Source organism: Phasianus colchicus, chromosome 6, assembly GCF_987193195.1.
Source record: "Phasianus colchicus chromosome 6, bPhaCol1.hap1.1, whole genome shotgun sequence".
NCBI classification, from domain to species: domain Eukaryota; kingdom Metazoa; phylum Chordata; class Aves; order Galliformes; family Phasianidae; genus Phasianus; species Phasianus colchicus.
This window is the reverse complement of record NC_143441.1, coordinates 4259111-4285831: the sequence shown is the minus strand read 5'-3', so window position 1 is coordinate 4285831 and position 26721 is coordinate 4259111. Positions and strand designations below refer to the sequence as shown.

Here is a 26721-nt window from a genome sequence, read left to right as displayed (position 1 = left end):
TTCTCAGTTAGCTTCTGTATTTTCACATCAGCCTAAGGAAATGTTCCCAGCATTTTTTTTGAAAATTTGTTCGTTCTCAGAGAAGGATGAGAAAATATAAAATTTAAAATGATCCAGTGAGCAAGGCATCTCCTAAAGGACATTTCATCCTGACAGGGGAACGCACCTTTCATATGCTTGATAAACTTAAGTGTTGATAGAAATGTTCGTCCTTGGGATTCCCATCACCTCCAAAGAGTAAAGCCATGAATGTGCTGTCTGCTTTATATGGAGCACCCAGGTAAACCAGACTGAAATGGGCATTACAACTCATTTTCTGAAAATATATGTCCGTCTTAATCGTTTGCAGTTGAAAAACAGCAAGTTGGTTAGCATCTTTTCAGCAGATTTTGCAATCCAGAGTAGACATTTCTGAATATGCAGTTGATTTCTACTGAACTTAATCACAGAGTTGATACGCATGCTATGATTTACCTAGATGTTGAGACCAGATTATTAATCATATAAATTTAAAGCAGCTTCAGGTTTTCTTCAGTTTGGGGACTTTAGTTAGTCTCTCTTCTGAATATACCCAAGCAAATATCCCACTCCCATTCAAATAAAATGCTGATTTTTCGCTAATTGCTGTTAATAGAAGTATTAAACTGCTACATCTGTGACATTAGAATGTAGAACCTAAAGAAATACAACAGGCAGAACTCAAGAAAAGAGAAAAAAATGTTTGTTTTTTTAAAGAGGAAGATTTATCCTTCAGTTTTAACATGCAACTTCCTCTGGGTTGTTTTGAAACCGTTCATTGTCAATGAGACAAGAAATAAGAACCCCTCAAAACTACCCAAGCTCTTTGAGCAGACAGATTATTTTTCCCTATGTGAGCACAATCACCTTTATTTTATTCAGTTAGTACTCTGCGTTTCTGTGTTTGTCAAGGGTTTCTCCATGATCTTTTCTTTCTTCTTTTCAGCTGGTTAACAATCCACTAGCAAGTCAAGCAGCAGCGGCTGCAGCAGCAGCAGCCATGGGCTCAATAGCAAGCTCCCAGGCCTTTGGCAATGCCCTCTCCAGTCTTCAGGGGGTCACAGGTCAACTCGTCACTAATGCACAAGGACAGGTGAGTAGAAGATGGAGGAAGCAGTGAATTCTGATGGCAGACTGATCTTGGGACCAAAATGAGTTCCGTTTGTATGACAGCAATTTAAAAGTGCACATATTGAAGGTAAATAAATATTGATTTGCCAGACAGGGGAAGAAATGGGAAGTCTGAGAAGTGGAAATAAGTTAGGCGCTGATGGAAACCCTTTTAAAGCTAGAAAAGGATTAGAGATTGTTTTGTTGTGTTTTGTTTTCAAATCCAACCTTTTGAAAACATCACAATATTGCAATTATACAGTATTTGAAAATCCAGTAACCCTGTGATTCTCAATAAATGTACCAGATGTCTTCTTCCACTTGTGTAGTTATAGTAACAGACACTAAATTAATATGCTACTGTGCTATTAAGACTTTTCATAAACTGTAGCATTTTGGTATTACTTCACTGTGAAGCAATTTCTACAAAGGTATTAAATACTTTCAGTACAGGAACACAAGTGAAATTTTAATGAGATATCCATGATGGATTTAACGGGTGGCTTTCTTAGTTGCTGGTTTACTAAATTAAGCAGTTTGCAATGAATCTACCAGTCTGTGATGCAAATTCAGAAGAAACATCTGTTTTAAAATTTTCTGAACAAAAATTTGAGCAAAGTTTATTGAGTGTCTAAAATATAAATTGTGTATTGCTTGAAATATTCTTATTTGTTATGAAATAGTTCAGCTTTTTGGTCTTAGTATGATGCAGAAATATATGCATCCGAATTCATATATGTAAATAATTCTATTAATGCAACATGCTTACATAGTTTTTGTATTGTAGCCACTGTCATTCTTTATTTCATTTAATAGAAGTGAAATGAACAGAACTACTTTTCTGCATAAAATCTCTGTAGCAAATCTGCCAACATAACTCATGACTGGAGCAGATCACTGAGTAATTTGTATGTCATTATCCTAAGCCTAGTGAATTAGGTGCCCAGGTGTCCAGGAGTGCTTATGTGGTTGTTAGGCCCTGGTAAACATTTATTGCAGTGATGCAACTTGTGTGATATGTGAAAGTTTAGTTTCTACTCTCACTGTTTACCATAGGGGAAAAAAAAAAAAAAAAGAAAAAAAAACCAACACAAAAAGTATGGGTTTTTCCTGATAATTTTGTGTTGTCATGTTATTTAATTGGAAAAGGGTGTATTTTCAAATTTTGCCCGTTAAAAATCAAAGCCAGCATTTTATAGAATGTGCCACGTTTTTTAGCATAACGCATACACAAAGATGCATCCTGAGCTTCACTATCCCCATCCAAGTCCCAGGAAAAAAAAATGCTGACCTTGTTATATTTACTGGGTGGGTGCAGAATTGTTCCATCACTACCCCGAGGGTTGAACGATGGAGCTTGTCAAAGTGAGGCCTTATCTAATGAATCATCTTATCGCAGGTGCACACCACACATATTAAAGGAGGATTGTATGAACAATGTGCCCTCTACAATAACCTTTCAATGTCTACTTTAACCCTTGTTTCAATCCCTTTTCATCAAAGGATCATTTTATGCAGCCAGCTTTAAATGGAGGCTCTCAAAAGCCTATTAAGATTTCTGGAGGGATGGGGTATTGGTTTGGAAGAGAAGTTGGTTATAATACCTATAACTCATACTCAGATCAGCTCCAACCTACAAACCTGCTTGTTTCTATCTGTGCTCCAGAAATGGTTCACAATCACCACTCACATGAGACACTTGGCACCAAAACTGTTCATTGTAAGAGCTGAAGATAAAAACCCAGACTAGTTATTCAGTAGCTTTTCCTTTATACATTCTCCCCAGGAAACATAAATAGACATTCATTGCATGTTTAAAAAAGAAACTTCCTACTGCCACTGTATCACCAAATGAAGCTACAGATTCCATCAGACTGAGTCTTGTTTCTTCCACATATAATGTGAAGTCCAATAATTCCACAAGTTGCAGAGAGAGGAAGAATCTTCCACTATTTTGGGGTGAAACTACAGAGTCGGACTGACTAGCTCCTTTAAATAAGGGTTGTCTTTTTATTACTTATTTTTACAGACATTTCTTGATTTATAATCAGTACTGCAGACCTCACTGCAATATGAATAAGTAGGTAAAGTAACACTGATTTTTATAATATTCAGCATAAAACTGTATTGCTTATGGCATTCTTCTGAAATTATCTGTCTGCAAAAAAGGACATATTCGGTATATTTAAATTACATTCCATAAATTAAATTACATTCTTTGCAAATTAAATAAAATTATTGAAACTAATACTTTGTTTCTTCAAAATTGAGAACGTAGGTGAATGGTAACTTGGGATGCCTCAATTTGTGAATGATCTTTTTGGGCCTCTTTAAGGAGCTGTATTTCCATGATATGTTAAGAATCTGCTTTTTGAACATTGCTTTCTTGAAAGAATTGCAAGTGAGACACCCGAAATTCCTTCCTGCAACTGTAAGGCTGGGTGACTTATCAGACTGTTTGTATGTGCAGTCTTTGTAACTATATGCTGCTCCCTTTATAGAAAGTCAGAGCTTATAAATGTCCATCTGTCTGCCTAAATATATAGTGATCAGTAAACCCAGGAGACAGGAAGCTGTAAGTCAAATCAAAGATTCTATGGCAGATTTAGGGAAATGATCTTTTAAATGACATATGCCATGGCCTTAATACCCAACAGCCTAAGAGTTCTTACGTTCCCAATAAAAAAATATGTATATATTTAACAAATATTTATGCTGTGTACTTTTTAATATTTTTATTCTTGTTTGCACAGCGATTATATGATTTGTTTATCCTTTGGATGGCAATATGAACTGTAATACCAGAGCTCCCAAAGACCACTGTAAAAGAAGATCTAATCCATTGGAATAATATGTCTAGATCACCTGATTAATTTGATATAGTACAGATAGAAGATTCTAAATCAAATGTTCATTTTCAGAGGCGTATTATGAAGAGCTATTGGCCCATGTAACACTGCTTATATTCTGTTTGCCCTCAGCACTTTCCAGAAAGCTTTTGCAGGACTGGACTTTTATATATTAAGCATAAAGGCAGGGGTAGCAGAAATGCTAGAATCTACCTTGTCAGTTGATACATTCTGATTTCAAAGTGAAGCTGTCCACCCTTCAGCTTCAGCCTGCCCTTATAGTAGGATCACAGTAGTTCCATGTCTGCACTTGAATTCTTTATAAGAACCAGAAACCCCTCTATTTTTATCTGCAAATCAATGGAAATATTAAGGGGCTTGAGTGTGTTTCCTGTGTCTGTTAAGTACATTATATGTTTATTTTAGCTGGGTTTTTTTTAGCTCCTTTGTAAAGAGATGGATTGATAAAAATATGGAAACATGGCTGATGCTTCTGGATTCTATAAATGCTACCTGCAAGCAAGTTTTCTGCTTGACTAAAACATAAAACTAAATTGTCTATCAATTGCATTCATGTAAATCTTTTGACATCAGCAGAATCAAATACATTTAACCAAGGCTGCTGAGTAAGATCGATTTCATTTTTAGAAAGATGTGAGCTGTTTAATTGGGGAAAAAAAAAAAATCCTAATTCATCAACAGTTATGAAATACCATTTTTACCTTAAGGAGTCAAAAAGTAGTATGACAAGAGCTGTTGATGTTCTGAATTGTTTTGTGCTTAAAGAGAGCAATATATCGCTCTCTTTCCTGATAGGTTACTAAGAAGAGTTTAAGTACGGTGTAATTGCACAGTGCATATTTCAGTTGAACAGGAAATCTAACAGAGATAGCATCCAGAGAGTCCAAGCATGCCCTTGGAGGAACTTGGCCTTCGTTGTGCCCATGGCTTGCTCTTTAGGTACAAAAACCTTCTGTATATGAAAAACCTTGACCAGTTCTACCCCAGCAATTAACAAAAATAACTAATTTTTGAGAGTTGTAGTCTACAAGTAGCTTAGAAAACTAAATGGAGAGAGAGGCATTGTTGATCCAATTAGATAATAGGAGTACTTTGGTTCTCATTATTCTGATGAGAGGGTACACGTTTGCTCTTTGAGCTTCTTGATGGTAAATGGTACTAATGAGGCCTGATGGATTCCCTGCTCCTAACAAGCCTCTCAGCAGAGCGAGTGATTACAATGGAGATAGATTTGATGGGATGCTCTCCCTTTTGTAGTGTCTCAGCTGCTGACACTCTGCGACATAATCAGGTCACAGAGCCGGTCACAGCCATCAGCAAAAGCCATAGCTCTATCCCTCATTATTAAAGTGCATTATTCAGTTCCAGGCCCTCACAATACTGCCAAGGGCCTTTTCTTCTTCTTTTTTTTTGTTAAGCATCAGTTCTCAAACACAAGGGTTAATAAAATCATCAGCTAAAGAACTAGTAAATTAAAGAAATGGAAATAAAGTGCCTCCCTTTCAAATCCTTTGAAGGATCACAATTAAATAACTAGGGAATTTCTCATCACCCTTACTCTGCAATACAATGTAATATGTCATGTGCAATAAAAACAAGGAATAGGATTTTTAAAAATACCATTGTCCTTATTGTGGACTGGCTTGGAAAGCACTGAAGTATCTCTCATTCAAAAGGGAAATTCTGCCTTGCCAACTATTATATATGTACATGTAGACAGTATTATTTTCACAGTTTTATGGGGGTGTTTTTTGTTGTTTTTTTCTTTTCTTTTCTTTTCTTTTTCTCGACGTGGTAAGAATTACTTGCAAACTGAATTTGTAGTCCTAAGCATAGCAGCTGTCTTTTCTTAGTTAAAGTGGTTGAGGACACAGTCTGGACACATATGATAGGCCATGGTGCTAGGACCAACCGATTCCCACAGATGAGACCATTGCCTTCTTTTTGATAATGAGCTAATTTCAAAATGGTTCAAAATGATTTTAGTTTTTTCTTTCTATTCTGAAGATGCTGAGTTGAGACTCACTACCAGTGGAAAATACACTGTTAAAATCTGAGTGTTTTAATCCATTTTAGTTAAACTGATGAGAAAAGAACAGCAGAGTCTGAATTTTTTTTGTTTGTTTGTTTCAGTTTAATTTCAGCTGGTTAGGAGCAGGTTTCAGCTACATCAAATTAAGATATTCTGATACTGAGATGTACAGCTTTACAAGGATTTACACTGTTCATTTTGAATCACTTTGAAGTACATATTCTGTGGCAGTAGTGTATTCCTTTTTGTAGAGGTATATATATTGCTACTTTTACCTTGCTCTATTCACCACGTTTTTGTTTGTTTGTTTTTTAATCTGTGTTCTGCTGGCACAATAGGCTACGACAAGGAAAGTACATGAGTACATGCATATAAAAAGCCACTTCTAAAACTTCCAGTGTTCTTAAGCCACAGCTGCAAGAATCTCTTGAAGCTGCAGGTTAATACAAAGATCTGTGCGAAATAGTATTACTACAAAATTAGTAATTTCTCCAAGAAGATATTTTACAGACTGGTGTGTGACCTAAACTTTGTTTTTCCCTAACCACACAATCAGCAGCTGTCATTGGGAATGCAAAGTGAGCCTCCTTCTAGGACTTAAATGCAGGATAATGATTGTTACTTCTGTGTTTTGGGGTTTTTTTTGTTTGTTTGTTTTCTTTTATTTTAACTATCACAGAATTTCTAAGGGGCCAAAGACATGTAATGAGTGTCAGTCCTTGAAGTCCTTGTGAATATGTGTAATTCACATTGTTCTTCAGGTGTGCTATGTTCATCAGCCTTTCCTCTCAACAATCCTTAGCATTACTACATCTGGTTCAGCTTTGCAACTCTAATACATGTTAAGCACTAATATTTTAGCTCTCACAACATCTAACGGTACTTAGAAAAAACTAAACAATAATTGTTTAAATGGTGGCTACTAACAATGTCTTCCCAAAGTGAAGATTGACAGAAATCTGAATAGGTGGTATCAGATTGGTATATACTAAGGAAATTAAATGAGAAGCCTGAGATAGTAAAACAGACATGTTTTGAAGGAATGATTAGAAAGGGTTATTGTAACACTCAGATAACAGTAAGATTTAAGAACATTCCTTGGGAAAGTCTTTGCCAGGAGAATCTGTTTTGACAGGCCTTCATATTAGTATATTAAATTACTTCTGGGTGGAGCCTTACTCTCTATTTTTACCCTCAAAGTTTCGGTGGGCTGAATATATGCAGCTTGGCTGCTCACAGGAACAAAAGGGCACACTATAAGAAAAGGTCAGTTGTAAGAAAAGATTTGTTTTTCTGTTGGTTTCCCCTCCGTACAGCTAAACATCAAGGAGTCTGTTTGTTTAATTACCTCCCATGTGAATTTGAATCAAAAGACAAATAATTTTCTTAACACTTCTGCTGACTGTGTCTTAATTTCACTGTAGAGACTGTCTTACCTCAATTGCAGCTATAGTGACATAAATGTAAAAATGTATGGACCAAAGTGTCAGGTGATGCAGACTGGTAGTTTCACTCAAATAGGAAGGTAGAGAGAGCAGGTTTATTTAAGCCATAACAAAAGAGGGCTTGCCTGTTTTGTATATTTTGGACAATGATCACTGGTAAGTTTTAGATATCCATATTCTTAAAAACAGTTGTGGAATTTAGAACAGCTACCATCTGCAATGTGAAAAAGCGATATTCATTTCTTAAATTCACAGAAGGAAGTTCCATAACACCATGGTGCCACCAAATTTAATGGAGAAAAACTTGCCTTCTCTTTGGAAATTAAAAAATAAAAATAATTAAAAAAAAATCCAGCATTAAAAAAAATCCAAAATCCAATATTACAATATTACAAGCTTGAAAACTGCTTGGACAAAGAAGCCAGATTTAATGTAGAAGCAACACAGCTTTCTTCCAAAACTACTAGAAAGTGGGTGTGAGAATGGAACGGTTCAGACTAGCTGTTGACCTGAAGTCAAAACTCTTGAAGTAGAGGAGATTCCAGTTTAAAAAAAAACAAAAAAAAACAGCATCAAGACAAGAGCCAGTATGTTGTGAATAGGAACTGCAAGGGCAACACAATTATTTAATAATAAGGTAGAATTACCTTACTGCAAAATACTTACTCGAACGGTACTGGTTCACAGCTGAAGTCTCCAATTAGATTTCCCAAGAAAAGGTTAATTGTGTACTGAAATTCCTATGAGTTTGAAAATTATCAGCATCTATCCAGAAAGGCTTCTGAAATTTCTCTCATTTAGATTGCATCAAATCTTACTTCACACTTCAGATCTGTAGCCTCTTGCCTGGATCTCTGTCAAAGTTCTGGATCTCTGACAATTTTTTCAGAGATATCTAAGTCTTATTTTCAAAGCCAACTTATATATCTCAAAGAGCCTAAGTTTCCCTCAATCAGAGAGCACTGCAAGCAATCTCCAGTACATTTATGTATCACAAGCAGTGCCATTTTAGCACAGATCCCAGAAGCCAAAAGCCTTAGTAGTATGGTATTCAGGCTGGACTAATTAATCCTCCTTCTCAACAAGGTGACATAGAATCTAGCTCATCAGCCATTAGCTCTAGGATCTGGTAGCATGCTGTATTACATGTTGTAAAGACACTTTGTAGAGAGCCTTAAAAGCCTGAAGTGTTTAGGTACTTTTGAAAACGTTATTCACTCATCTAAATTAAATCTTTCCAGTGAGAAATACTGTCGTTTTGTCAGTCTTCTTAATTACTCTTGCATGGAGGAGGAAGCCAAAGTTACTATTCTTTCTTCTTTCCTTCCATTTTCATGAAAGCTGACCAGTAAATGAAGATGCACCTACTACTCCTGTAATCTGCCCAGCATCATGAGGGGGCTATAAGCATGGAGAATTTTCATTGTTATCTCCAGTGACACACATCACAGTCAATGAAATCTCTGCTCTGTGGAAGTTCTTACACTGCTCTTCTTATCACTGCATCTTATCACCTTTCAGTAATGTATTAAGAACATGACTGCTGACTGTCACAAATCAGTCTTCTCCTTCCAACAAGAACTTTGTAGTATAGGGCTGTGTGTCTGATAAGAGCATTTGGTTTTGTCTCATCTTGTTAAGATTTTGTTTTCTTTCCCTTTTCAGTTAAGGTTTTGTTTTCATCTAGTTTTTAAAAATCCTTTTGAAGATTCATATTGCTGGTATTTGCATTAGAGAAATCAATAACAGAAACATACTCAGCTTTTGCAGCAGAACGTGGTGAAACCAGTGGTGGTAAACGGATGAACAGTGCTTTATTACTGTTGGAATTTATTCCAAGCCCTTGGCCATTCTCTGAAAACAATTTTTGCTGTACACTGAGAAGTTTTGACCATTATTATTCCAGAAGACTGAGTTCAGCAGTTAAGACCTCTGTCCAAGAGCATTAAGTGACTATTTAGATTCCTGAAAATCTGACCACAGAGGAACTTGAATGTAAATGGAATAGATAGAGCTGATGCGTGGAGATGATGGCAAGAAATGTCCTTTCTATATTACTGATGTTTCCCAGGCAGTGAAAGTTTCCTGCTCAGGGATATCATTGCATGCCTTCAGGAGTTGACAAATTTGAGAATAATTTGAGGATACATCATCATACAACTAGAAGTGATAGAAGCTCTGCTACATGAGAAATTAACATAAGAATGGCATCCAAGACTGTTAATTTTGTCATTTCTCCTTTGGTCTGTTCAAAGGTTCTTACAAGAGTGTGCTTTGTGAGTTTCAGTTAAGAAAGGCCGTAGAAGATCACTATGTGTTAAGTGGAAGTAATTGTACAATGTTACATATTCAGGGTCCTTAACTGACTGGAAGAGTGCTGTTGCTATTTCAGGAAGGTTTGGAATTTTTTAGATGTCACAAGTTGCGATGCACAAAAGAAGGCAATTGGACTGTCTTGTAGGGATGTAGTCTTGACATCTGATTTGGAATCATAGAATCATGGAATGGCCTGGGTTGAAAAGGACCACACTGCTCATCCAGTTCCAACCCCCTGGTATGTGCAGGTCACCAACCAGCAGCCCAGGCTGCCCAGAGCCACATCCAGCCTGGCCTTGAATACCTGCAGGGATGGGGCATCCACAGCCTCCTTGGGCAACCTGTTCCAGTGCCTCACCACCCTCTGGGTGAAAAACTTCCTCCCAATATCCAACCTAAACCTCCTTTGTGTCAGTTTAAAAACATTTCCTCTTGTCCTATCACTATCCACCCTTGTAACAGCTGTTCCCCCTCCTGTTTCTAAGCTCCCTTCAAGTATGGAAGGCCACAATGAGGTCTCCCTGCAGCCTTGTCTTCTCCAAGCTAAACAAGCCCAGTTCCCTCAGCCTTTCCTCACAGGAGAGCTGCTCCAGCCCTCTGACCATCTCAGTGCCCTCCTCTGGACCCGCTCCCAGAGCTCCACGTCCTTGCTGTGCTGGGGGCCCCAGGCCTGGACGCAGTGCTGCAGATGGGGCCTCACAAGAGCTGAGCACAGGGAGGGGGACAATCACCTCTCTCTCCCCAGGACCCCGAAATCCTTCTCCGCAGGGCTGCTCTCAAGGAGATCTTCTCCCAGTCTGTGTAAATACCTGCGATTGCCCCGACCCAATGCAGCACCCTGCACTTGGCCTTATTGAACCTCATTAGGTTCTCATGAGCCCACTTCTCCAGCCTGTCCAGACCCCTCTGGATGGCTTCCCTTCCTTCCAATACATCGACTGCACCACTCAGCTTGGTGTCATCTGCAAACTTGCTGAGGGTGCACTCGATGTCATCGTCTGTGTCACTGATGAAGATGCTGAAGAGCACCAGTCCCAATACTGACCCCTGAGGGACACTGCTTGTAACCAGCCTCAGAATCATTAATCACAACCCTTTGTCTGTGACCCCAATTCCTAATCCACTAAATAGTCCATCCTTCGATGAAGGTTTTATAGATACCAATGAGGAGATAAAATCTGGGGATCCTATGATTGCAGAGCAGTCCGCATTTGTTTTGAAATCTGAAAAGGCGAGGAGTCCAGATATATTAGCAATATCTTCCGAAGAATTTCAACAAGAATGAAATTTTCTTCTCTAAACAGTCTTCGTAAACAGAGGAGAAACAAAAGTTTCAGGAGTGTTTGATTGACTCATTTGACTCATTTGACTGCAAGCCAACAACTGAGTTGTACTTGTGTAGTGTTTGTAGTGATAGAACCAACCTGATGCATACCCATATGCTTCCAAGTAGTCCATTAAACAGGAATTGTTCTGGAATAGAAATAGCTCAGACTTCTGGTTTGACTCTGGAATATTGCTGTGTGATGTTTTTTCATACATGTTGCATCTGTGAATAGCGGCAGGGAAATTTCAAGCAGAAAAAAGATTACAGTCCTAAAACCATGAATGGACATTTAGTCTGTCTTTCTAAACGTGTATATGAGTTTGTCATTTTTTTTTTTTTTCAGAGACTGACATGTTAGGCTTCAGCACGTATTTATGTAAATGGCCCAGATATCAAAAAGAAAAAAGGACTTTGAAATACCTATGCTGATGTTATTGAATGTATACGATTTTTAAAGTATCTTTTTCACTTAAACTTCCTTCTTCACACATTAATTAAATATTATCTCTAGGATAAGTATCTCTCATAGAAGATAAATGTATTATTGTCACATCATAATGGAAAAAAATGACAGAATCTTTTTCCTTAAGCGCAGAAAAAGAACTTATTAATATAAAGAAAACACTCATACCCCTCAAGCAATTCTGTCTCAGCTTCAGAGGGAACCTTTCCTAGTCTACTCTCATGTCTATCTTTGTGCTAGAGATTCAAGAAAGCAATACATATATCCTTCCAGTTTAAAAATCAATCCACTTTTCAGGAGGTAATTTAATATCAAAACATGATGTACCCAGTATCTAAATATACATTCATTTTAATGTTTGACGCATCAAATACTCTGACATAGCAAGCTTTCAAAATAAATGGTTTGTTTTAGAGGTTGGATATGTCATATTAGCATCCACCCAGCAGATAAGAGAAAGAGAAATAGATCAGAGTGATCAGGACATCAGGGAGACAGTTTAGAGAGAGATGAGAGAGTCCAGGTACATCTTGTAATGTTAAAAAAAAAAAAAAGAAAACCTAGCTAGCGAGAAAGAAAATGTATAAATAGGTCACTGCAGCCCCACTGAAAAAAAGTTTAATTTTAACTTTTTAGACATCATCTCCACTCCCTTCGTTGCAGCCTGCACATTAAGTTGAGACATGACTTTCTTGATAGCATAGACAGACAGAGGGCCTCAAAGTAAAGATTATATGAGACTCATGCAGCACTCTAGCTCTAAGGTAGAATCAGCATCATTTGGCATGCTAAACTTGCAGTCTCCTGTTTTTTCTCAGTTCTTTTTATTAACTGTAGTTTGTTGTCGCCTGTCCTAGTTTGGTTCTTTCAGTTCCTTGCCTAAGTGGAAGCATACAGCCATGTGGAAAAAAGAACATTGTTGAACAAATATCTGATGACAATGTCAATGAAAGACCCCAGAAATCCTGGCATATCCAGTTTCCTCATTCCTGTTCTACCTCCTGTATCTCTACTACTTCTGCTTCTTGTCAGCAGCTCTTTGCCTCGCACTTTATCTGGGATTCAGTTAGTTAATTGTAACTCCTCAGAGGTATTGTAGATGTTATACAACATTCCTTCAGGACATCTGTAGCCAATTCAGACTGATATTCTTCCCTTTAAGTCTTATCCTAACTAAATTCTTAAGAATTTCATATAGAGTAGATGCCTTACTTTTCTTCAGCTGAATTGTTTCCCAATTACATGTACGTATGCATGCTTGTCCATATACTAATATACAGCTTAGCATACATGAACATCATCAACATCATCTGGTTTTGTGAAGCCCCAAAACATCACTGCAAGCAAATGAAAGACAGGTTCTGGAAGGACTTCTAAATCTCAGAGGCAATTTGAAAAAGGTTCTGAAATCCCTGGAGCTTACTTGAACCTTCATGTCTTCAGGGAAGGATACAGGTACCCCAAATTACTAACGATTACAGTTTTTTTAATTACCTCATTTAGCCATGCTTGAATTCCCCCAAACCTCTAGAATCTTTTTAACCTTTACCCTGGACACAAGTGAAAATAAACCAAGCCTTCTCACCTTAGCATGAGTGATGCCATGCTGCTCACTTTTGCTTCAAATCTGTCTCTAGAGTAATGTTAGAAATATATAATCATGACTGTACACTCTGTATTGATTGTATACAGTCTATTAATTGAGAAATGAAACTAGGCTTGTATTTTTCTAACTGTTTAATTCTCACCAAGAGCTGAATAGTAGTGAATGATTGCAAAATCAAAGTTAGGGTATTCTGTGCCTTAACACCCTACCCCTTCACTTCTAGGTAGTACCTCATGGCCTAGTATTAGCAAGCCCTGTGCAGGAAGACAGAGTGACATATTTAAAAGGTCAAGAAAATTATTTTGAAAGATACTCCTTTAGTTAAAGCAGAAAGTTTAGGAATCTCTGGGCACAGAAGGTAGATAAATCATAATGTTCCCACCTTTGAATGAGAACACTTAAACGTCATTGGAAAAGAATGACGCATTCTCCTCTGACACATTAGAGAATTTTTGCTACAGTGACCAAAACATTGTCCTGCACAATATCCTGGTCAACAAATTGGAGAAAAATGGATTTGATGGATGGAACACTCAGGTCAGATGGAACACCTGATATGGATAAAGAACTGGTTTGATGGTCACACTCAGAGTTGCAGTCAACAGCTCTGTGTCCAAGTGGAGACCAGTGACAAGTGGCATTCCTCAGGGATCTGTGTTGGGACTGGTGGTATTTAACATCTTTGTAGGCAACATGGACAATAGAATTGAGTGCACTCTCAGAAAATTTGCAGACACCAAGCTGAGTAGTGTAATTGACTAGAGGGAAGGGATGCCATCCAGAGGGACCTGGACAGGTTTGAGAGGTGGGCCCATGCCAACCTCATGAAGTTCAACGAGGCAAAGTGCAAGGTCCTGAGCATGGGTCACAGCAATCCCAAGCACAAATACAGGGTGGGCAGAAAATGGCTTGAGAACAGAGCAGGGGAAAAGAATTTGAGGATGTCAGTTGATGAACATCTCAATATGAGCCAGCAAGGTTCTGGATGCTCCTTCCCTGGAGGCATTCAAGACTAGGCTGGATGGGTTTTTGAGCAACTAGATGTGGGAGGTATCTCTGCATATAGCAGGGGGGCTGGAACTAGGTGGTCCTTAAAGATCCCTTCCAACACAGACCATTCAATGATTCTGTGATTCTATAAAAACAAAAAACAGCCTGCAATATTTAATGACTACTTAGAAAGTTTGAAAATTTGGGTTTTAGTTTTCTTCAAAAAAATGAAAAGAGTTTCCAGCGAGACTTTGTGCCACTGATCACAACCCTCTGGGCTCTACTAGACAGTTCTCAATCCACCAAACTGTCTGCTTGTCTGTTCCTCAATTCCTAAGCTTACCTAGGTGGATGCTATGGGAGACTGAGTAAAAAGCTTTACTGAAGTCAAGGTATGCAACATCCACTGCTCTTCCCTCGAGTACCCAGCCAGTAGGAAGGCTGGAAGGCTACCAGATTGGTCAAGCATAATTTCTCCTTGGTGAATCCTCACTAATACTAATGATTTTGTGTTTTCCACTTAGTTGGAGATGACATCCAGAAAAATCTGTTCAATCACCTTACCAGGGGTGAAGGTGAGGCTGACTGACCTTTAGTTTCCCAGTTCCTCCATCTTGCCCTGTTTGAAGACTGGAGTGACAATGGCTTTTCTACAGTCCTCAGGCACCCCTCCTAATCTCCATGATCTTTCAAGGATGATAGAGAGTGGCTTGCCAATCACTTCTGATAGCTCCCTCAGCACTTGTGGGTGCATCCCGTCATAGCCCATGGATTTATGTGCAAGTTTACCTCAGTGGTCTCTGATCAGATCCTTCTCAAATTTTGACTGGTCACCAGCTGGATTTAATTCCATTCACCACCACTCTCTGGGCCCAACTATCCAGCCAGTTTTTTACTCAGCAAAGAGTGTACTTGTCCAAGACACAGGCTGCCAGCTTCTCCAGGAGAATACTGGGGGAAACCATATCAAAGGCTTTGCTGAAGTCTAGTAGACTATGTCAGCAGCCTTTCCCTCATCCACCAGGCTGGTCACCTGGTCATAGAAGGAGATTAGGTTGGTCAAGCAGGACCTGCCTTTCAAGAACCCATGCAGGCTGGACCCACAGTTGCCCCACCTGTGCTGTGTGATCTCACTCAAGGTGATCACTTCCATAATCTTCCCTGGCATGGAGTTCAGACTGACAAGCCTGTAGTTTGTTGGAGCCTCCTTACAACCTTTCTTATAGATGAGCATCCCATCAGCAAGTCTCCAGTCACCTGGACATCTCAGGTCGACCAGAACCACTGATAAACAGTGGAAAGTGGCCTGGCAATCACATTCTTCAGGTCCTTCAGCACCTGGGTGGATCCTGTCTGGCCCCATGGACTTGTAACAGTCCAGGTGGAACAGTAGGTCTCTAGTGCTTTCATATGAATCATGGGGGGTTTATTCTGCTCCCTATCTCAGACTTCCAGGTCATGGGGTAGAGTAGCCCAGGGATAACTGGTCTGACTGCTAAAGACAAATGTAGAAAAGGCATTGAGAACCTCAACCTTTTCCTAATCCTCCTTTGAGTTTTTCCATGAGCTGCTTACTTATCCATGTGGGTGGGTCTCCTGCAACTTTTATCTGATTTCTTACTCTTAGGGATGTGCCAAACTTCACCTTGGAGGAAGTGGTGCCTGAACATCAACCAACTCTCTTTAGGTCGCCTTACCTTCCAATGCTCTAACCCATGGGATATGGGATATGGGACCCAAGCGGGTCTTTGAAGAGGACAAAGGACTCTCCTGAAGTCCAGGAAAGTCTTAAGCTCCACATGGTGGTCACTGGAGTCTTTACTCAGATCCCAGTAGCACCTGATGATGGTCACACAGAACTTACCCTGTTTGGAGTATTTTTCAATTTTTGTGAAAACTGCAACTTACCCTGTGTTTTGCTTGTTCACTTGTTTGTGTTTCCTGTATAAATAGAGAATTAGCATCCCAGAGATGAAAGGTAATGATGTCTGCTTTACTTATTTAATGTGTACTCAACTTGAACTAAATAATGGATAGAAATGTGAAAGGAGGGCCTTTCTATTCAGTAGCTTTTCTTGCAAGTAGGATTAAGTATCTAATCTGTGGCAAGTTATTATTTAGAAACCAGCTGGGAATAAATGAACTTTTCATCTCTGAGATTCTTCAGGTTTAAAAGAAGACTTTAAGCCTGCAGTAGTCAAGATGAAATCTCTCCCTTTGATAAATTACTTAATACATTTCTCTGGGCATATACCCTATAATTTTTGTTAGGGTGTACTAAATCCTAAGACCACAGGCCAGTTTAAAAGAATTTCCAGCAGCTCCAACCAGCGTAAGAACTTCTGTCCTAAAAATCTGTATTCAAATAGTTTAAGTTACACATTTTAGTTAAACTGAACAAACATGTTTTGAAGCTCGACCATCATAATTATTTCTCACTCCTCTCTCCCAACTGCTGTTGTGTTTCCCTTCCTTAAATCTGCCCTCCCAGAGTCACAGCCAGCATCACTCATGGCTCAGCTCTGGCAACAGCGGATCCCTTCTGGAGCTGCTGGGGCTGGCTCTGATCTGACATGGGGCAGCTGCAGGGCTCTGTTCACAAGGGCCCAACACTTCAGACCTGCTAGAAAAACCTTGCCACAAAATCCCAAAGCAGTGGTGTCCTTTGTAATCCACTAAACAAAAACAGAGAATCATACAGCCTTTTAGTCAAGGCTAGACTCAATTGCATTTGAAAACCATCTGCAGTGAATGTATGGAGTGCAAGATAATGTTCTTATTATCGTATTCCTTTAATAGCAACTTAGAGACAGAAGTTGCTGTTTCCACTTTGCACTTCTCCAGCCTATCTTCTGTAAGGGAGCTGTTGCTTCTTGCCAATTAACTCACTCTAATTGGCTCCTGTTTCTTCTCTATGTCCCTTTGGCTTTGACTGTGGCACAGCACAGCTTATTCTTAAACACCTTTTCTTTTTTTTTCCTCCAAATTTCCTATCAAAATCACACCCTTTGGAAAGAAAGATATGTGATAAAGAGTCTCAATACTTGTGCTATCTTTTTTATCTTTTGTGGTTTACAATAGAACCTGAATCATCATAAGAATGCACCATAAGTCTGTATTTTAGGTGACGAACATCTGTAAAAGAAGGGGGGCGAAGGAGTCAACAATTTTCTACCTGACTCTGTGTCTTAAAAATAAAAGTAAAAAAAAAAAATCATGATTGTCAATGGGTAAAGCTGCAAATTGATCACCTCTAAAAAAAGGGGTGCAACTTTTCTAGGTATAAACTCATTAACATAATTATAATGAGTTATGTTCTTTGTTGTGAGAAAGGAGAAATTGTGTGGTCTCACCCTAAAGAACATTAAAAAAACATTACTGACAGGAAATTGAAAAAGTAATATATGTCTGAATGAATATGACAACTTTTTTCTGATAGAGCAGATAGATAAATGTCACATACAAGTTTCAAAATACATTTAATTTTGCCACCACAATGGATATTCTCTTCATAAAATATATATGAATCAGGTTTGAATCATAAAACTTGACTGTGATAAACAAATGCATATTTGATAACCTTTTTTTTGAGAGAGAGAGAGAGAGAGAGAGAAAGAGAGCCTTATTTCTTTTTTGAGGTTATTTGTTGTTTACACATCTTTACATTTTCATTTCTGAACAACGCAATGTGGGTGACACATTTTATGCACATTGAGCCTGAATGAACTTTCATTGTAATCTAAGACATGGGTTACTTTTCTGTTCTGGGAGGAACCGAGAAAGGAGAGACAGGTAGATGCACGGACTCTTAACTATCTTTGTCAGACATCACTGAGTTTTCTGAGCATTGTTCAGGAGTGGGTGGTGGTGGATAAGAAATGCATGTAAGTATTTTCAGAGCGCTAGGCTAGAGGAAGGGTCAGGGTAAACAGTGCACTGCTTTTTTTTATTTTCTTCCACTAAGCAGCAACTCTCAAACTAGAGGCCAGGTTGTCCACGTCCCAAGAGATTAAAAAGCAGACTTCCTGTTAAAAGCTGCAGAGTAAATGGAAGTTTTAGGTTTTCACAAATGCATGGAGCTGTGGGGAAGCAGGTAACAAGGGGAGTGTCCTCTTGTTTTGCATTTTCCAGACTCAGATTCACCAGGGAAGCAAAACTATCTTCTGCACCGTTGGAGCATACAGTATAGTACACATCCTGACAACATGAAGACTTCCTCATCCTTTTCAAAGTAGGGACTACCTTACTTTCTACACTACTTAAAGTATCTAGGCTTCTAGTTGTTAGTTCAGGCTGTCAGTGGATGCAGTGGCTATAGAGAAGAAACTCTATTATAATCTAGAAGCATCCCTAAGGATTCTAGTATTGCATATAAAACTATGCTAAAGAGGAAAGTAGAATTATATTTTATTACCTCTTTTATCAATCTTTTAGTATAAACTCCTGCAGCATCATGAGCAGAACTGGATGAGTTTTGCTGGGGGGGTTTGGTCATTGCCAAATGCTTATGGAAAAATGGCATTTAATCTAAATATGAAGTGTATCATTTCTCTCCAAAAAAATTTAAACTACATTGTCTGGATCAGATTTAAGTGTCTCAGTTTTACATGTTCAATTTGAACAGTTTTTTTCAGATTTTTACTTCATTTTAGGTTTAGCTTTAATTCCATTTTGAAGTGAAAACAAAAATGAAATCACAATTTCCAAATTTATTTACAGAAAAACTAATGAGTTATCCACTTGGTTTGAGGTTGCTTCAGTGAGCAGAATGGGTTCTATATGAAGAGGGAAAAAGAGAAATAATCCCTACATTTTTCTACAATTAATTGAAAACAAGTCCTGAGAAAACCAGTCAAAAACAGACCTTAGTTGTGCGAGGTACGAGTTAACCAAAGACTGTTCATAATTTTAAAAGGACAGGCTGCAGCTAGATCTAAACATCAACCTGTGCAATGTTCAAGTCCCAGGAGCCGTTACATTCAGGTCAGTAAATTCACTTCAGATTTTTATTAGTCAAAGCCAAATCAGAGAGAGGCCTGATAATATTATACAAGCATAACTCTCCAGACTAAAATGGACTCTGAAGACAATTTGCATGATTTTCAATGGATGAGAATCCATGAGATGAAGTTTTCCTAAAATATATTACCCTGGCAATTGGCAGCAGAACCCCCAGCAGATTGCTAAGTGCAGCGTAACCAGGGGGCCTTTGAGTGAAACTCAGCAGCTCTTGTAAATGACCATGGGATTCCAGTTATTCAGTCCGCTCTTGACTACACACTGATATGATCCAAGACAGTTTTCTATCCAGTACTAATTGGGAACTGAAAAAAGCATGGCTATTGTGTATGTTAAGACCAAATATGCTTACATACTAATGACTTCCCCTGAGTGAAGAAGGGGAAAAAAAGAACTCGTGGTGATCTAGAAGACTCTGTCAGTAGAACCACAAACAATTAATATTTTTGTAGGCCTTAGTACATTAGATGTCACTATTTTGGCATATTTTGGTACCTTGGCAATTAATAAAATTTCGATTCTGTCTAGCCTCTTCCTCAAAACTTACTGGCACTATTCCAGTATCTTTAAGCATTCAAAAGGATCAAAGAGCCTTTTAAGTGTATTTTACTATGTCTTGCTCTGTGCAGGAAGAAACCGTCTTGATATGGTCTCAAGAGCAGTTAATATATTCAGTTCTGTCTTAGAAACGATCACAATTCCTTTACTTAGGAAACTGAAAATCTGCTATTACCCACAATTAAAATGTTCCATCTACAAATGATACTGTGGCATTTGCACTTCACTCATCCTGTGATCCTCATGGGTGTCTCCCAGTTTAGGATATTCTATGCAGCATGAGCATGTTATATAATACAGTTTCTTTGATTTTTTTATTTCCCTAACAGTGTCTTTACTGTTTATTGCCTACAGTACCACCATAATCATGACCAGAATACTGTACTTTCAGCAGCTGGTTTTTAAAAAGGAAGGACAAAAAAAGGTGGCTTGCCCCAAAAAATTTTCAATGCAATGTGAAACAAGTGGAAAATATATAGACAGAAAATAGATCTGGTAAACAACTGAGCTTTGCCCTTACCACTCCTTCTCTAGAATCAAGGCAAAGGAGCTCCTATCCTTTGGCCCTCTGTAGGTCACTGTCAAAAAGAAATCTTTGTAGGACTGATACAGAGACAGCACGGAAGGACAGCAATACACAAAGAGTCTGTGATTCGCCAGCTTCCACACAACTGTCCTCAAGCAGAAGGTACTTTGAACTCATACCAAACTACCTAAAGAGAAATTTCACATTGCCAGTCTGCATCAGGAGCATGTTCCTTCTGTACAGTAAGTGCTAGGGCCAGGGTTGCTTTTAAGAAGAAACCCACAGTTATCTAACCCTTATGTGATCTTAGAGACCAGCCCTGAATGAAACTGCCAGTTAAGTTGCATGTCTTCCTCACGTGTTTGTAAAAAGCAGTGTAAAAAGCTATGTTTAACTCAAATTTGGGAATAATTCAGTTAGATTTTACTGTCATTTTTTGAGTATTTGTTTAATTAGGCATAATATGAGCAAAAATTAAATTGATAGCCTTGAGGAGACTCAAATCCATGTATAACTACTGCAAACAAATGTAATTTGAACAATGGAAACAGGACAAAACTGAATCCTGGATATTCATCTCCACATTTAAGGACAGTTGCCTCTTGAGTTAAATGCCATTGCATCTGGAGTATGTGTTGTCCTGAGAGATGTTAGGACCAGTCATTCATGGCTGATATGACATGCTAAGTATCTGTATTACGCAACTCATTATAGCTGTGATTTGTATCAGAGTGGAAATCAAGCAGTTACAACGCGAGTAGAAAAACATCTTCTGTCTGTCATTTAGGGGCAATGGATTAATGTTGCATTTGATAATATGAGATACTTAAGCCATTGTGCTTTCAAGCAGTGAAGCATGCTCTCTCATTACTAACATTCAAGAAAAGAACCATGGGGTATTTTCAGTGAAAGAACCACCTCGGACATAAAAATATCTGTTGTATAGTGCCTTCATAACTGAAAGGTAGGCTTACAAAAAGTATTTCAGGTTCATAGCAGTACCGCCAGGGAGATAAACAGTATTTTTACAAACATGTATCAGATGATTGAATGGAAGACTGGAATTTGGGGAATTTCCAAAGGTGAAGTGATTGGCAAAGTGGCACACTGAACTAGCAGCCATACCAATTTTCACAAGGTAAGAAGGGCTAAGACTAGTTTATATTCGGTTGACAAATTTTAAAGAAAGCATTGTTGCTGAAATGAATAATTAACTATATTTCTGATGATAGTGTGACAAAGGGAAGTTGTATTTGTTCTTATGAAGGATTTTTTTCCCAGGGATTGACAACTAAAATATCCACCCAATAAATTGTATATGACCCCCCTAAATTTTCCTACCTTCTTTTAGAGAGTTTTTTTTTTTTTCCTTGTGTCAAACTTCCATGTAATCTTGCTGCATTACAACTAAATTCCACCTTGTAGGCTGGAATATTGGTTTTCATGGAGATGATTCACAGTTGCTGTGGGAAATTAATCCAAAATGGTTCATTCCATGGTGGTGGTTAGTGTAACAGTTCATTTCAGGACACTGAAAATCTGTTGCAGAAATGCACTGTAAAATTTAAAGTGTAATGCATTTGTCTGAGCAGATTGTTCACCTCAGCCTTGCCTTGAGCTTTTGTAGTCTATCACATTAAAAGTTACAACTCCGAATTAATAAGACCGACATCTGTCTCTTATGTTTAACAGACGTCCAGAACATAGAACAAAAATCCATACAAACAAGAGCTGCAGTAGGGCATGATTTTATATTTCAAACAACACCTTGTTGTGCAGGTTCAATGTTGAATATCAAAGACTAAAATGATGGGTTGACACACAATTGCTATGTCATCTAGAGTCATTGCATTTGGGCAACAAGATTGTGATTCATAACAGTATTTGGAGAAATATGATTATGGAACAAGAATGTAGAGTGTCTTTGCTACTGACTGTACTATCTGTTAGTCATCTTGTGGTAAACTTTGGTGAAATCTGAAATTATTGAATTAATAAGCATGACTGATTTCTCTTTAAGAGTTACAGATTAAAATATCTGATGATCTCTGGCAAATATTTTATACAGTGAATGTAATTTTATAGTGAGAAGATTAGAATAGACAGTTCAAGAATATATTGATGGACTACCAGATTTTTGGACTACCAGATCTTTCTTTGCCTCAGTCTTCACTGGCGGCCAGGATTCCAGTACTTCTCACGTCCCTGAACCCTGCATCCCTACACCTCTGGGTGGGGACTGGGGTGATAAATCCCCTCCCGCTGTGAGGACAGAGTAGGTCTGAGACAGTCTCATGAGACTGAATGTGTACAAGTCTATGGGGCTGGATGGTGTGCATCCCAGGGTTCTGAAGGAGCTGGCTGAGGTGGTTGCTGAGCTGCTCTCCATCATATTTGAAAAGTCGTGGCTGTCAGGTGAGGTCCCGGATGACTGGAGGAAGGGTCACGTCACTCCCATTTACAAGAAAGGGAGCAAGGAGGACCCAGGGAACTACAGGCCGGTGAGTCTCACCTCTGTGCCTGGGAAGATCATAGAACAGATCATCCTGGATGACATGCTTGATCACATGAGGAAAGGGCGTGTGATCCATGACAGCCAGCACGGCTTCACCAGAGGAAGGTCATGCTTGACCAATCTGGTGGCCTTTTATGATGGAATGACAGCATCGATGGACAAGGGAAAGGTGACCGATGTCATTTACCTGGACTTGAGCAAGGCCTTTGACATGGTCCCCCACCACATCCTTCTCTCCAAATTGTAGGGATGTGGATTTGATGGGTGGACCACTTGATGGATAAGAAACTGGTTGAAAGGCCGCAGACAGAGGGTGGTCATCAATGGCTCCATGTTCAGGTGGAGGCTGGTAATGAGCGGCATCCTCCAGGGGTCTGTCTTGGGACTGGTGCTCTGTAACATCTTTATCATTGACATCGATGATGGAATCGAGTGCACCCTCAGCAAGTTTGCTGACGACACCGAGCTGAGTGGTGCGGTCGACACGGTTGAAGGAGGGGACGCCATTCAGAGGGACCTCGAGAGGCTGGAAAGGTGGGCCCGGGTGAACCTGATGAGGTTCAACACTGCAAAGTGCAGAGTTTTGCACTTGGGCTGGAGGAATCCCAGGCATCCCTACAGACTGGAAGGAGCGGTCCTTGAGAGCAGCCCTGTGGAGAAGGACCTGGGGGTCTTGGTAGGCAAAAAACTTAACATGAGCCAGCAGTGTGCCCTTGGGGCTTGGAAGGCAAATGGTATCCTGGGCTCCATCAAAAGAGGGGTGGCCAGCAGGGACAGGGAGGTGATTGTTCCCCTCTACTCTGCTCTTGTGAGGCACCATCTGGAGTACTGCGTCCAAGTGTGGAGCCCCAATACAAGAAGGACAGGGAGCTGTTGGAGAGGGTCCAGAGGAGTGCCACAAAGATGACAGGCTGAGGGAGCTGGGCTTGTTCAGCCTGGAGAAAAGAAGGCTGCGAGGTGACTTCATTGCAGCATTTCAATACCTAAAGGGAGCCTACAAACAGGAGGGGAATCAACTCTTTGAAAGGGTAGATAATAGCAGGATTAGGCGAAATGGTTTTAAGTTGAGGGAGGGGAGATTTAGGTTGGACGTCAGGGGGAAGTTCTTTACAGAGAGAGTGGTGAGGTGCTGGAACAGCTGCCCAGAGAGGCTGTGGATGCCCCATCCATCCCTGGAGGTGTTCAAGGCCAGGCTGGATGGGGCCCTGGGCAGCCTGGTCTAGTATTAAATGAGGAGGTTGGTGGCCCTGCATGTGGCAGGGGGGTTGGAGATTCATGATCCTTGAGGTCCGTTCCAAGCCTGGCCATTCTGTGATTCTGTGATCTTTGGTCCTTTAGATCTGATGGTTAATTATTACAGTCCACTTTGTTATGGAGATGTGTCCAAGAAAATAAAACCACACTGGTATTTTAAACAAAGGCTAGAATAAAACATTATTAAGCCTTCAAAGTCATTTCTGTAGTATAGATTTCCAATTCCTCAGGAACTTTCATTGATAAAAAATAGAAAGAAAGATAACTCTTTAAGAGTTCAAAATTCAATATATATTTGCAACATTAATATATTTCTGGTGGAATAACTTTCTCATGAAAGGCATCACAAGATAAAACAGTGACAGCGATAACTGCCTACTGAGGGCACTTAGGAATGTGCCATCTCCTTAATCCAGCTTAATATTTGTGCAAATCGAGTTGAAAGGAGTAACTAGAGAAAGAAGTGGAAGCAGGTGTCCTACTCACCCAAACACAGGCGCTGGCAATAGTGTGTAACATTTGGTTTTTTAATGGATAATACAACAACCAGAAAAGTTAAAACAGTGCTGTTCTAGTAAGAACTGTTATGGCAGTGGAGAGCATTATCTTGTTCTGCACAAGATTACTTCTCAATAGAAGCTCTTACTTTAAAAAAAGACAGGATCAAAGAGCAATTACTAAGTCCTGCCTCACTCTTACTTCTGACCTCTAGATAGCATCTCTATAGTAGGCCAGTACAGTGCAATACAGCCAAGTATCAAAGCTCCTTCCTAGCTGATTCTGTCACCATAGCATGGAAATGACATAATTTCATTGGTTCATGTGCTTGGTCTAATTAGGCTTGCTGAGAAAGTGCAGTCTGTTTCCCAAGTTAGCTTTGAATAACTCAGCACAGCACATGCTGCAAAGTGTAGGGATGCTTACATTTTCCTCTTCACTCTGTTCAGTGTGTTATATTCTGATATGACTACAAGCAAGATCCATCTCTGTGCTATGTGGGAGAAGTAGCAGCAAATATTTATATCATATTAATACCCATAGAAGACATTAATACCCATAGAAGAATCCTTGTCCTAAATGGTTTGTAATCTAAAGACAATGAGTAATGGTAGGGTTTGGAGATGCAATGCATATACTACCTTCACCGTAGCAGTACAAAGCTTGCAGAGGTTGGGAAATTTTATTGCAGAACAGAGATTTCTTGGCTTAGATAGAGATGCTTGATCGTAAGTTGAGATTTAAATCATCAGAGAAGCCAAAGAACTGGCTACCTACTTTTCAGTGAGTTTAAACACAAGTTGGCACTTATTTCCTGTGAGATACTATAAAAATCTTAGCTTGCATGAAACTGCATGAAAAGAAAGTGGAGGTGAATGGATTTTACAAAAGTACCCTTTCTTATTAAGTCTGGAAATTCATGTTGGTGGCTAAATCCCCTCATATTTACTTCCCAAGAAAATGAATACTGTGACTTTTTGTTCACAAAAGTATTTACAGAAGACAAGAAAAAAAGATACTGAAGCCAAACACAGAAAAGTGTATTTGCAAATGTTCACCCTACAGGGATCTACACAAGCATCAAGAAAGCTGATCTTGATTTGGAAGGCAAAGAGTAGACTGCTAAAGCAGGAAGTTGTGACTTGTGACACTCCCTGTGTTTTATCATAACACTACTTGGCAAGCAGAAATTTTACTGAACGGTTTTACACAAGTCATCCAAAAATTTTAAATAATGAACACTTTCATAATAATCTAACAAGCAGACTTTCAGAGGTGCTCAGAACCTGTAGATTTCATTAAAGTCAATGAATCCTCTGCTTAACTCAAAGAACGGTGACTTCTATAGAAGTACTTTAAAACGTGGTGGTTCTTGGTTTTAAAAGGAAGTTAAACCCAGAAAGTGGATTGTTTAGAGCAATTAGGCAGATGTTCAACATAATTTTTCGTTTTTAATTTGATAATTATATATCTTTGTATTCTTGGAATGAGAAAATGTTGTGTTATTCAGGGTGTTTGTTTGAAGTCACATTCTTTTTTCTGACTATATACATGCCCCTGATAACAGAACAGAAGTCTCTACTTAAGAAAAATTTCACCACAGAATTCCTACAGTGGTGACAAATAAAGTCCTGTATAGTTTGATGTTACTATAAAAACATTATTTTCTAAAAAATAAAGCACTGAGAAAGTCAGACAGAATGTCAGACTCCATGTTCCATTATGATACTTACAAACAATATACCATCCAGCATATTGTATGATATACAAACAATACTTAACCTTGAAAAATGTGATTCCTTACATGAAGCAGTGACTCAGAAGTAGTTTCATAATTTTCTTTTTCTTGCATCACGATCAGGTACCTTGTTCTCCCAACAGCATTGTCTTGTACCACTTATATATATGTACATATATTTTCATATAGGTAGCATATGTATGACTAAGAATGGAGCATTCTCATTATTCTGCCCATCCTTCTGTCATTTTCTCCTTAAGATGGTACATGCTGGTTCAAAAAGAAGGAACATATTTGAGAAAACAAGCATCTTCTGAAGACAAATTTGCGAAACTGTTGAGATGAACCAAACCATGAACATTGTCCTTGTGTGCTATAAGTTGTATAATGGTTCCTATGGACTGCTGGAGTTAAATTAGCTTTCAGCCTGTAGAAC

The 26721-nt window shown here is 39.0% G+C and overlaps 1 protein-coding gene across 6 annotated transcripts in view; it reads left to right on the top strand.

The window, feature by feature from the left end:
* POU6F2 (POU class 6 homeobox 2) overlaps positions 1 to 26721 on the top strand; it is a 338317-nt gene that overhangs the window by 283961 nt on the left and 27635 nt on the right. For all 6 annotated transcript variants that reach the window (XM_090142231.1, XM_031599404.2, XM_090142232.1 and 3 more), the window contains one exon: positions 965 to 1111. In XM_090142231.1, coding sequence (XP_089998357.1) covers positions 965 to 1111 — 147 coding nt within the window. The remainder of the gene's footprint in view (positions 1 to 964; positions 1112 to 26721) is intronic.